Source organism: Gymnoscopelus braueri (assembly GCF_963280865.1).
Source record: "Gymnoscopelus braueri genome assembly, chromosome: 18".
Lineage (NCBI taxonomy): Eukaryota > Metazoa > Chordata > Actinopteri > Myctophiformes > Myctophidae > Gymnoscopelus > Gymnoscopelus braueri.
Genome location: NC_137618.1, coordinates 33716295 through 33729482, shown reverse-complemented (window position 1 = coordinate 33729482; position 13188 = coordinate 33716295). Strand labels below are relative to the sequence as shown.

Sequence of the window (13188 nt, the reverse complement as noted above, 5' to 3'; positions counted from 1 at the left end):
TTTTGACATACACAGGCTGCCCAATCCTTTGAGGACGGGAGAACTGTGCTAATGTTCCTGCCGTTGTCGAGTTCATTGTCAGTGTGCATGTCTAACACTTTGAATCTAGGAAACGCATTGCGATCTGTAACCCCATCTTTGCATTTTAGATGTATATCTGTGTGCAGCATCAAATGTTGAACAGTCATTTGCCCGTCAGTTCAGCTTAAGCTTAAAGGAAAACAAAGGTTTTCCTTCGTGCTGTACACTGCTGCCTGGGTAATGCCGCCTCCTGTGTCTATAGACGTATTTTTCTAAAGGTGTGTGTGGCACATCTGTGCAGCTATTGTTTATTCATGCAGTAAACCCTTTGAAATGTGTTAAGATACTTCCCACTCATTATAAAAATCCTGCCACCCATGGATTAGGACTTTGATGTCACCAATCCTGCTTCAAAGGCTTCTTTCACTGCTATTAATCACAGTTTAGCCTCTGAAGATATAGCCAGAGAAAACATTTGGACATCTTGTGCAGAAACTTTGAAATGTTCAGACTGTCTTGCATATGCTACGTTCATATCCTCTCCTCGTGTGTGCGTGTGTGTGTGTGTGTGTGTGTGTGTGTGTGTGTGTGTGTGTGTGTGTGTGTGTGTGTGTGTGTGTGTGTGTGTGTGTGTGTGTGTGTGTGTGTGTGTGTGTGTGTGTGTGTGTGTGTGTGTGTGTGTGTGTGTGTGTGTGTGTGTGTGTGTGTGTGTGTGTGGCTGTCAGACTGCTGTGCACACAGCTGCACTCCTGAATCTGTGAATTGACTGGATTCGAAGATTGAGGCTTGTTTAAACGAATATGAACAAAGTTTCACATGAAGCGCTGTAGTTCACATTGCATACCCCCAAGAAAGTAGTGTGTCAACTGTCAACATTACCATAGTTATTTAACATTATCATCATTATCTTTATTTATTAAATGTTTTTGACCTCCATAGCCATTTCCTTTAATGCTTTGTAATTCCTTTTGTTAAGCCTTTTATAACAGTGGTTCTCAAACTTTCTCATGTCAAGGACCCCCAAATTAATGTGTATTTGGCCACAGACCCCCATCTGAAAATATTTTGTGCCAGGGATCCCCATACAAGATCTGTGTTGTTAAAATGTTTCAAAACTATTTCCCATGTTTTCGACAGGTAATCTGGCAACATCAAGGGCAAGGATCACTGCTGCCTCCAGATCGCTGCCACCGCAGCTCAGTTCAGGCCGCACCAAGGTGAGTTGTTGCACCTTTGCTTTAGCTCATGTCAAATGTGCTGAATCAAGTTGGAATCCCAAGTTAACCCCTTTCTGGCAATCCCTATTTTGGGCATGTCATTATAGGCAAGATCAAAATAAATTAAATTAAGAATAGATTTTCAAAACATTTAATTAAGATTTTGCTTTTTAAATTATTATCTCATTATTATTTTCAAAACATTTTGAAATGATAAAATAGGGTTTGCTGCTCACAGGCACCACAGTAGCAACATAGTGAATGCATGTGCTATGAAGCATTGACTCCAGCATTGACTACCCTGCTATCTGCTCTCCTGCCTGTGGTGCTGTAGTCTTGCCATCTGGCATTTGGTTTCTACTGCAGGAACCTTTCGATTTTTGTGACTAATATTGTCTTGGCTTTCATCCCCCATGCACACCGTCTGAGTCAGTGTGCTGTAGTGTGCTGACACAGTCTCATAATTTTCTCTTGGATCTTCTTCACCTGTATTTTTTACCTCATTTAAACGGGAAGCATTTTGTAAAATCATAATGACCACAAGCTAAAAAAAACCTCTAAATATTGTGGTTTCTCATTATGATTCACAGTGTCAAACCCCTTAACCATATGAACCCTAGCATCCCTATTCTGGACATGCACAATCTCAGAACGCATTCAGTAAAAGAAAAAAATCTTGAATGTATTGAAAATCTGTCTTGAGAGATTAGCCATGTCACAAAAGGCCAGAATTCACCATAAAATAGGTGAATATTTGGCAGATCACCTATTTTCGGCAAATATATTTGGTGTAGAAGGGAAAAAGGAGTGGGCCCCCCAAGCATAGACCCCTGGAGGACACCAGTCAGCGAATGATGTAGGGTTCAAGTGGTTAAAGGTTCATTCACTCAGAGTCTTTACTTCCTGTCTATCACCTTGTCTCTTCATTTATTTCCATGTTTCTCACCGACATGTGCTGTCCTCAGTCTCCCAAATACCTATTGAAGGTAAGAAGCCCACAGAACCCAACAAAAGGTTACTGCTAGTCTCTACTCTCTTAAAGCTGTAATACGTAAGGTTTCTACTGCCGAGCTAAGACGGAGAGCCTCTTTGGCTGGGTAGATATTACGCTTCGAACTCCATGCAATACCTTTTGTCAACCGGTAGTGGTCCTATCCGAATCGTGGATCTAAATGTCTTAAAGACTCTGTAAAGGAAATTCAATGATTTGTTTCTTAACACATTAGTCATAATGTCAATGTCATAGTCATAGTCATGGCTGGAAAAAAAATACATTTTGGGAACTATGTTTTACTGAATTGTAATACCACTTGAAAATCTTTTAATCATTCAAATTTGGCTGGTTGGTTAATAACACATTATTCTGTGGTGTGACAAACTGAGAATACATAATTATTACATTATTACTGCTTTACAGCCTCTTTAATAGAAGAGCGGGAAGATCGCTTCCAATACCTGCGGTTGTGTTTTTACACAAAAACCTTTATGGATTACAGCTTTACTGATCTACAAGCACGGGACACGCTTGCACAATGGAGTATAAATTCAGCTTTAAACAGACTTCATTTCATGACAAAACATTGGCGTAATTGATTTTTTAACATTTCTGAAGCTCCACAGAATGAGGTCTGGTTTTGACAGCCTGGGTACCTTTATGTTTATGAACACAAACACTCAGAGCTTTACCTATTTTTTCTTTCTATGATAAATCACAGTGTTCTAAAATAAAGTCCAGGCCAGGATGAGAAAGACCAGTAGAAAACCAGTTCCAATTTGCTCAATTTCTCACCAGGACCCACAAAGCACATTGTAAAAGGATCTTTGTATGATTGATGACCCATGCATGCCATATTTCTCCCATATGAAGCTGAAGAATAGTTAGAAACGGTTATCAAATTTTAGGCCTGTACCAGTGGTACAGATGGTGAAAGTGTGTCTGTGTACCGGACCCTTGTTTTAGAAGTTAGTTGAAGAGAGGCGCTAGATGTCTCTTCGTACCTCTGTCACAAGTAGCATTCCAACATACTAAACCGTCAAGGCATCCAATTAATCCATTCAAGTTATCCAGGGGATGTTTGACATGGCTTTCTCTCTGTGCAAGGATGAAATAAAGTATTAAGATATGCACTTTGCTATGTAGACTTACTATAAAGTATTTATTGCGTCATTAATTTTGATGAAGCCATGAACTGAGAGGACCATTAGAATGCTTATATTGTGTCCTCGTTAATACGTTGTCAGAAAGACTATCTGGTTTCTGACGGCTAGCATCGTTATTCAGAACGCTCTGCAATTTTCCCATGCCCTACAGCGCTCCAAGATCTCCTCTCTAGATAGTTGCCTTTAAGTGTTTATGGTGCCATGTTACACAGACAGTGCGGTTAGCACAGCCGTATGTCCTCAACGGCACCATTTAGAGGCGGTATTAATGGCGTAATAAGACCTTTATCTCCGCTGAACTCACACAGTATATCAGGTAGGAAATAACGTTTAACTTTTTGGAAGCATTTACAGTGATGTTTCTAGTACACATTATGCCAGCATCTGGCCTGTTTCTGAATGCATGTGTGAACACTTGTGTTCAGGTAGATACCATGGAAATGATGCGACACCCAGAGGAAACTACCAACATGAGGAGACAGACCGTAGCCTCCTACTTCCGTGTATGTACTCTCATCATCCGTCCTTGCTAACTGTTTTAACTCAGAGAGTGGACCCTTACGGGTCCATTTGGGTCATTTGTACACTCTTATACACTGACTGTGTGACTAATGAAGCACTTAATAAGTTGACATCTTAAGTCCTAACTCTAAAGCCTAAGTCATATATACAGTATATGTATCAACATTAATTTTTTCCCCCCTCACATATTAGCAATAGTGTCTATCCTTTTTCTTTTATTGATCCCGGGAGTGTCAATCGTGCTATTGCTGGCATTGAAGAGCAAGACATCAGCCACAGACTTTTTAATAAAATCTAGAAGGGCATATTAAAATATACTATGTTTATGTTTTAGGTAGTAGACCCTGCCCACACCGACCGCAGACATTATCTGAAACCATATGAAAGCAGCTTAAAATCACAGAGTGCACCATGACCTCCTCAAGCTACATTAAGTCATATTAAACATGTTTATCTGCTAAAAAAAGATCATTTGGATGCTGTTTGAAGTGCACAGCACAATACTGTTTAGACTTTGATATCACTAATGCACATGGAAATGTTGCTCTGTTTTTGCTGTCATTTCCCTCCTAATTGTCAATTATTGTCCTGCCTGTATGTCTGCAGTACTCCCTCATGGACCTGCTCTCTAAGATGGTGGTGGGTCAGCCCCACTTTGTGCGCTGCATTAAGCCCAATGACGACAGGCAGGCCCTGCGCTTCTGCAAGGAGAGGGTGATGGTGCAATTGCGCTACACAGGGATCCTAGAGACGGTGAACATCCGGCGCCAAGGCTACTCCCATCGCATCCCATTTGAGGAGTTTGTTAACAGGTCATTTTAACTTAACGATAGAGGTATAGATAGGGTGACCAGACATCCGGTTTGGCCGGGATTGTCCCGTTTTCAAGCTGCGAGTCCCGACAAATATCTCTAAAACACTATTATGTCCCAGTTTTCAACATTCACTACAATTGCATCCCGGTTTTTGCCAGAATTACAATAATAATAGTTTTCAGTGGTTGCATAGGTGTTTATCATGTTCTTTTCATGTAAATATGCTCACCTAACCCAATCAGAAAACATGAACAAATGCATTGCATGTCTGAATTCAACGCTGAACTTGTTGCCTGTATGCAACACCTACTGTATGGTGCGTATACATGTGCGCGTGCATGGACGTGTATGAATGGGCTCGAACGTGCATATTGAATTAAGGGTCCCGGTTTGAGGGGCTGAATATATGGTCACCCTAGGTATAGAGCCTCTGCTGCCGCATGGCGTGTGCTTATGCTAAGCACTGACACAAATCCAGAGACGGAGCAGAACAAGTGCACCACTGCGCTACATCACACAAAAACACGGCTTCCTTAATTAGACAGGAGTAAAACTTGTGTGGAGCAAGTGGCTGGCTAATTGGCAGTCATTAGCGATAGCAGAGAAAGTCTACACATCCTACATACATCTCTGTCTTAACAGAGTGGATTCTCCAGTCTGAAAAACAAGTGTAAAATTCAAACAGGGAGGATCTGTGATTATACATTTTAATGGCATTTCCCTTTGCTATTCATGAGAAGTTTGTTCTTCTCCTTGGTGTCCTGGAGTGATAAAAAGTGAACTGTGGCCGTCTTTTCCCATTGGTATGTCATTATGACACAGTTAAAAACAGCCTCTCATTAGGGGGGCGCTTTATTTAACAGAGTTGTTTGTTTTAAAAAAATAAAATGTGGGACAGGATTTGATAATGTTTTATAAGTTTCTGTCAAATCAGATATCAGATATCTTAAATTATTCCAAAATAAGGCATTTAAACTCAGTCGGCCCTGTTTAAAAGAAAAAATATACTCAGACTAGGTCCTTGGGAAAATGCACGGAAACCTACGTTTGATCAATTATCCTTTGAAAAGTATTCCAGGCACCTCTAATGGGGGAGGCTTTAAGATGATATAAAATTTAATTAACTTGGGCTTGTGGCCTGTGGAAGGGAAAGAAAAAAGCAGTGAGATGACTGGTTAGTTACACTGCTCTAGGGAAGCTTTAAAAAGAATGTGGATTTAGTTTAGGTGGACTAGAACTTTAAATGACCACATGCAATTTCCTTGCGTGTTCTACTTTTTCTAAAAATATTAGTAGGAATATTTGAGCATTTAGTGTAGTGCCAATGGTGTTTCACTAGATAATTGACTGTCTGTTATTCAATTATATGTGTCTGCATGGCATAGCATAACAATGCAACAATGTTTGTGTGTGCACAAGCACATATGCATGTCTCTGTGTGTGTGTTTCAGTGTGTGTGACTGTGCATTCACCAAAGAGAGTGGGTTAATGCCTCGACTCTTCAGACTGGATTCTAACCTTGCCATTGAATACCTATCATCCCTTCCAAGCCAGGCAGAAATAATACTGAGAGACTGAATGGCTAAACTTCACCTTTAGTGAAAACTGATTTAAATTTGTGCGCTCATATGAAAGGCTCGTCTGATGTTGCCAAGGAGGGCTTTGTATTTACCATCAAAGCAATAACAGGTATCAACAGGAATTAGAATGAAAGGCTGTAGACTGAGGTTGGGGAGGGGAGTTCAAAGAAGTTTCTCTTCTTGTTGTTCTTCTCTTTGACCAACACCAGAACACACGGGACAAACCAGTAGTTTGGGAGCCTTGATGTCCCCCGAACAAACGTTTAGCGTCCCGTTGTCCTATGCTGGTATTTTGTAAACTATGACAAGGGGATCAGTGGAGGTCCCCAGACAATGAAGTATAAACATGTCGTGGCGCTGATGTACACCGATAGGGCCGGCCTGATGGGCATCTTCTGCAGCCATTGAAATAAGAGACCGTCATCAATTCAAAAGAGCTCAGACAATAGGCCTCTGTTTGAAACTCATGTGTCACTCGCTCTCTCTTTTCAAACCAGAGCAGCTAGCTCTAACACAGTCAAATCCTCAGTGTTCATTTAACCATATGAACCATAGCGTCACTATTCAGGGTGCAAACTTTTGCAATGCTTGTAGATCTGCTTTTTCTCGCAAGGACATTTGGTGTATAGGGGAAAAGGGAGGAGGCCTAGTAGACCCCTGGGGCCCCCGCTCTACTAAAAGTATATAGGGTTTAAGTGGTCTCAGAGAATGTACAAATGTAACTTGGTCAATTTGGTTGCATTTGTACACTCTCTCAGTTTACAAGTGGATAAATCAACACTGAGGATTTTACTGTGTATGTTTTCAATCCTGACATGAGGTTTTTCATATTAGTTGATTTTAATGTACAGTATATTCTGGAGTCTCTCTCTGACCTCTTGAAGTATTAAAGCTAGGTCAAATTGTTCCTCCTGTCTCCCTGCCCCCTCTCTTATAGATATTATTACCTTGCCTTCCGGGCGCACCAGATGCCAGAGAGCAGCAAAGAGAATGCTGTTGCCATACTGGAGCGGGCCAAATTAGAAAACTGGGTCTTAGGAAGGACTAAGGTACAGTAATGTCATTCATTACCTTTCGTTGCAATGCCATTGTTACTATTGCTTATTACAACAATGCTATTATTAAAGCTGCAATCCATAACTTGTTTTAGTGTAATATAAAACATTTTAAATGATCTGTAATATAGTAGAGTGCATGTTAGTACAACATAACACTGTGCACGAGAATGCTACGCACACCAAAGTCCTTGTAGTGGTGCCGGCCCACGGCACCACCAACGTTTCGGCAGGTAACTGCCTTCTTCAGGATAATACAACATAACTAACACAGCGGTGTTAGTTTTATACCTCCATCCACCGCCAGCCTATGATGGTTGGCTCCCTGCTCTTCTGTTGAGAAATTTAGACCCTGTGTTCGGGTAAAAACCCTACTTGTTGATGTGTGGTATTGTCTGAAGCTCAAAGTGCAAAGAAAATATTCACACATCCACTTCGTTCAGATGCAGGTGTGTTGGACAAATGAAACGATCATGAACAATCAAGAGTGTCAAGACATATTTGATGAAGATCCAGAGGGACCGAAACGTCAAAAAGTCAATATTTGAATAAAACTGATGCTGCTGAACAAGAGCAGTGTGCGGGATCTTTGTTCATGATTTTTGTTCACAAACATTGTCTCCACTATGTGTCAGGTGTTTCTGAAGTATTACCATGTGGAGCAGCTCAACCTGCTGCTCAGGGAGGTGATCGCCCGGGTGGTGGTGATGCAGGCATATACCAAGGGCTGGCTGGGTGCCAGGCGCTACCGCAGAACCAAGCAGAAGAGGAAGCGCGGCGCTATCATCATCCAATCAGGTATAGCTATCGTGTGCAAACAGTGCACTATGAATCCCGCCTTTTCATTTTTGTTATTTCTGCTGTTTACAGTTTTTTCAGAATCATGTTTATTATATTGATCAAGTATGTACGCAGAATTTAAAATGTTAAAGGAAGTGACATCGGTACCTTGCTTTGGCCGGGTTATTGTGTGGGTGAAATAGGCTCCCCGTCCCCCTTTAACTCTTCCTCTCTTGGTGATTGAGCTCGCTGACGTCACACACAACCTCCCTCCCTCCCCCTCTCATTGTCCCTCTCTCCCTTCTTTCCTCACCCCCTCTCCCTGTCTCTCTCTGTCTCTCTGTCTCTCTCCTCCACTGATCGAGCTCTGGTCTGACGTCATAATAGAAACCCATTTATACTCCCATTCAGAACAGATGTGTACTGTTGCTGTTGCAAACGCACGCTGATTTGCTCACATACTCGGCTACGTACTTTATGTCTACCCACTAGAGGGCAGGGTGATTCAACCAGCCCCAGCCAACTTGTGCTAATGAGCTAAGTAGAAGTCATAGTTTCCCAAAAGTGAATAAATTCCACACCTAGGAAACATAAAGCCACTCTGTACTCTGAGAATGGATGCATTGGGTATTCTGACAACAAGTAGAATAAGTACAACAGGTATTGCATAAACAGGCGGGCATGCATTCCCAACTTACATCGTTCCAGACTTGCATCATTCCTGAGTAGGCTCGTGCCTGTTTATAACTGTGGTAACTTTAATCGTTTCCGATATACGTCGTTCCCGACTTGCATGCTCCCCGAGTAGGCCTGTACCCAAATGCATGGTATTATATAATCGTTTATAATCTTGTAATTGAAACAGGTGTAAATGTTTAGTGAATATGAGCCCCAGACAGTCCCCTTAAAGGGGAAATCCACCCATTTTCAATATTTAACTATGTCATTAATATAGCATAAAGGAGTTGTGTGGAAATAAGAAAAAATTAAAAAAAAAATTAACATTGCAAAAAAATTTAACATTGCAAAAAAATTAACATTGCAAATTACACCATGATGAGTCATCACAGTGTAATTTGCAATGTTAATTTTTTTGCAATGTTAAATTTTTTTGCAATGTTAATTTTTTTTTAAATTTTTTCTTATTTCCACACAACTCCTTTATGCTATATTAATGACATAGTTAAATATTGAAAATGGGTGGATTTCCCCTTTAATGGTCTTCTATGCATTGGCATAATAGACAGAAAATAAAAAGAGATGTTTGATAACCACAGCTTGACCTATGGAGGCTTGGAGCAATGCGTCAGAACTGACAATAAGACCTCAGATAGTTCAAAGGGATGTATCCCATTGCCACCTGGTTTAGCAGTGTTTTGAAGTGGGATTTGTGTTGTGCACTATGTGTATTGTTTCACAGAGGTTGGTCAGTATTAGCCATCTTCATTCCCTCTCATTCTCTCTCTCTCTCTCTCTCTCTCTCTCTCTCTCTCTCTCTCTCTCTCTCTCTCTCTCTCTCTCTCTCTCTCTCGTTCTTTGTCTCACTCATTCTCTATTATTTTTTTCAGCCTGGAGGGGTTATGTTGCTCGACAAAACGTCAAACAAATAAGAAAGGAGAGGCAACAGGCTGCTGTCCGCATACAGTCAGGTAAGTGTAGCCACCTGGATTCAATGCATGGGAAGCCCAACTTAGAGAGACCAAGCTACCCTTGCTTACATGTATGTACATATATAACTATTTCTAACAGCAAATGAACATTTGTGGTTTTGTAATCCAGTTTTTCCTATAGTTGCAATGTGACTGCTCTGTTTACACAATGGTGTATTCCCTTCAATTGCACATACTTTTCCTAGTTTTTATTTATGTTTTTGACACTTGCTTTAGCAATGTAAATGTATGTTTTCTCCTGCCCATAAAGCTCCTTGTAGACACCCAGACAGACCTTTATTGATCTTAGTGTTCATCTACTGCTCAGGCAAAGGGGACCCTCCCCAACCCGGGCTAAGTGAGTTATTAGGCTACTGGGCTACAGGCTACATTCCCATTTGACCTCCCCCTTTTGGGAAACCCAATCTGTGTCACAGCACCAATGTAACCACCTTTTAATTTAAGGTGACCATTATTTTCAAAAACCCAAGCCGGATATCACTTATATCCGAAAAATTGCAAACATAGACTGTCTATTTTCGCTACTTTGACAATTTCTTTGACATTTAAAAAAATATATGCTGTTAAGGATGGGGGACAATTATTTTAGCACTTTCCATACCTAGTGACTGCACCTTTCAACAGAACATGATAAACATGATTACAGTAGTAGACACTTGCACACAAAACAAGTGTTATTATTTTAACTGTGGTGAAGACTGGGACAATTTGGTAGTGAATGTTGAAAACCAGGACATTTTAATGTTTTCAAGATATTTGATGGGACCAAGCTTGAAACCATGACAATCTGTAAACTGTGTCTCCTGAATGGGAAACCAAACATCTACTACAGTGATTCTAAACCTTTTTAATTTGAAGGACCCCCAGTTTGATGTGTAATTAGACCACAGACCCCCATTTGATACGATTTCTTATTTCAATTTCTCTGGGACCCCAATCAAGACTGTGAAATCCTCAGTGTTTATTTAACCCCGAGAGTGTGCAAATGGAGCCGACCCATTTGGTTCCATTTATACACTCTCAGAGTACAGACCCGTAAGCGTCCATTTGGACCCCTGGTGGTCACCAGTCCCAACATTGAGAAACAGTGATCTACCCCCCCCCCCCCCCCCCAAGCCAAGGGAGATACCAGCCTTCTGGGCTGCAAGCAGAACTACGATGCTACATAATGAGCTGTTGATATTGTCTTCTGAAGCTCTTCATTCAAATGGGAGACCAGTGGAATTGTCATGCAGTCCCACAAAAAAATTTGCTGTATTTTTTTTTCTTTTCTTCATACCTTTTCAAAGGAGAAAAAAAGGGAATAAAGGCCTGAAAACCTTATGGCTGCGCGGAACACCTTTTTGATCTCAATGAGTGGCCCACGAAACAGTAATAATTAATTAATAATGCATCAAGAAAAGCTTTTGAAAGTTTGGGCTAGCATTTGGTCCCCATGTTTCAGAAGAACAGTGCATACTGAGATCCCTCTCTTCCTTTCATCTCTTTCCCAGTAAAGGCAAGAGAGGGGCTTATCCCTTCTGTTTCCTCACCACTTCCTCTCTCAAATTCCTGGCCTATTACACAGCTCTCACATACCAGAAACAAGATGCCTTTTTATACTGTCAACCTTTTCATCTGAAATGTAAATTAATTCTTACTCAGTGTGCCTTGACGAAGATCAAAGTGGGCACATTAACCTTCCCGGGTCTCCCGCCCCGTCCCCCCGTCCCCCCGTCCCCCCCCCCTCAGAGGCTCTCACTGGAGGACAAGGGGAGGGTGCCAAGAGGGGGCAGGCGAGAGGAGGGTTTGGGGGAGGAGACTTGGCATTGTTTCCCCATGGCTCTCCTAAGGGGCTGCCCCTCATCTGGCACATGGAGCATCTCAGTCGCCTGCACACCTTGTGTAAATGTCCGCCATTAAAACCATTCTAAATAATGCAGCGGAATGGGTAAACAGGGGGTCGGTGTGAGAAAAGCCCCCTCTGTTGCCAGCCCCCCCCCCTTTCCTAAAAAAGAAGTGTGTTTGTGTGTGGGCAGTAGGGCAGGGGGAGACCCTGAACCTGACATAAGTGGGGCCTCGGGCCCCCCCAATGGTACACTCTAAGCACATTCACATTGTGTGTGTTCTCCGCAGCTTATAGCCTTTGAGGTGGGCCGCATTTGCATTCTGAAAATAAACAGATGCCTTTCAAATTTATGAGCCTGGTGGCTTCTCAGATCTCAGCAGGGCCTGGGGTGGGGGTGGGGGCGTGCTCGCCATCGATCAGATTAAACCATGCAAACTAGAGCCGTGGCTCAACAATGCACTTGAACATTCTTTTCCTGTGCATATAATTTTACAAGTAAAACACAAAGCCTTTGACTAAGTCACTTTGTAGGCATCGCTTACCATCCATCAAAGCCGATGTTGTCCCTTCATTCACGTAACCGCTTGTGTACATGTGACATACTGTACATTCAACTTTCTACCAGCAAACGCTATACTTTCTATTCAGTGCTCTGATAAAAAAAAAAAAAAAAATGTTGATTATGACTAACCCATCTATCAGAAGGGTGCTGATGGACACCACGCATATTCATTAGACTGTCGAGAGGCAAAAGAAAACGGGCTACAGGGGTCCCAGAGGTCTGTACTTGGCCCCCTCCTTTTTTCCCCTCTACACTAGGGTGACCAGACGTCCCGTTTTCAAGCTGTGTCCCGAGTCCCGACAAATATCTCTAAAACACCAATATGTCCCGGTTTTCAACATTCACTACAAAAATGTCCCGGTTTTCGCCAGAAATACAATAATAATAATTGTTTTCAGCGGTTGCATCGACGTGTATCTATGGTGCGTATACATGTGCATGAATGGGCGTGCGGGTGCACGACGAACATGCACATTGATTTAAGGGTCCCGGTTTGATGGACTGAATACGTGGTCACCCTAATCTCAAATCTCTTTGCCAAAAATAGCTGATCTACAAGCTTACAAGCTCAGCGTTGTGAGCTTGTAGATCTGATGTTTTCGCGGAATGTTCACCTATTTTCACAGCATGTTCACCTATTGTGACATTACTGGAGACGTTATGGTCCATGTGGTTAAACTACAGCATGTCTTGGTTGTATATGCAGTTTACAGGGGCCATCGGGTGCGTCGGGATCAAGGACTGCGGAGGCACAGATCTCTTCCTGAGGTTGGAGGGAGGAGCGCCATGGAGGAGCATATTGGGTGAGTCTCTGCATCGTAGGGAATAAGTACGTTTACCAAGTACACAGTAAAATTGTTAATTTAACTCTTGAGAAAAATGTATCTGTAAGAGTTAAATCAACACTTAAGACGTTATTTTTGTAATCCTATGCAGAGAACAGGCGCTCATGTTTAACTTGAGTTTACCTATCATTAT

The 13188-nt window shown here is 41.8% G+C and overlaps 1 protein-coding gene across 1 annotated transcript in view; it reads left to right on the top strand.

Annotated features, from left to right (window-relative positions):
• The window catches only part of myo3b (myosin IIIB), a 75174-nt gene that overhangs the window by 42669 nt on the left and 19317 nt on the right, over positions 1-13188 (top strand). The window contains exons 23-29 of the mRNA XM_080457028.1: positions 1159-1238; positions 3824-3901; positions 4527-4732; positions 7253-7364; positions 8006-8168; positions 9719-9799; positions 12917-13013. Of these exons, the coding sequence (XP_080313154.1) occupies positions 1159-1238; positions 3824-3901; positions 4527-4732; positions 7253-7364; positions 8006-8168; positions 9719-9799; positions 12917-13013 (817 nt within the window). The remainder of the gene's footprint in view (positions 1-1158; positions 1239-3823; positions 3902-4526; positions 4733-7252; positions 7365-8005; positions 8169-9718; positions 9800-12916; positions 13014-13188) is intronic.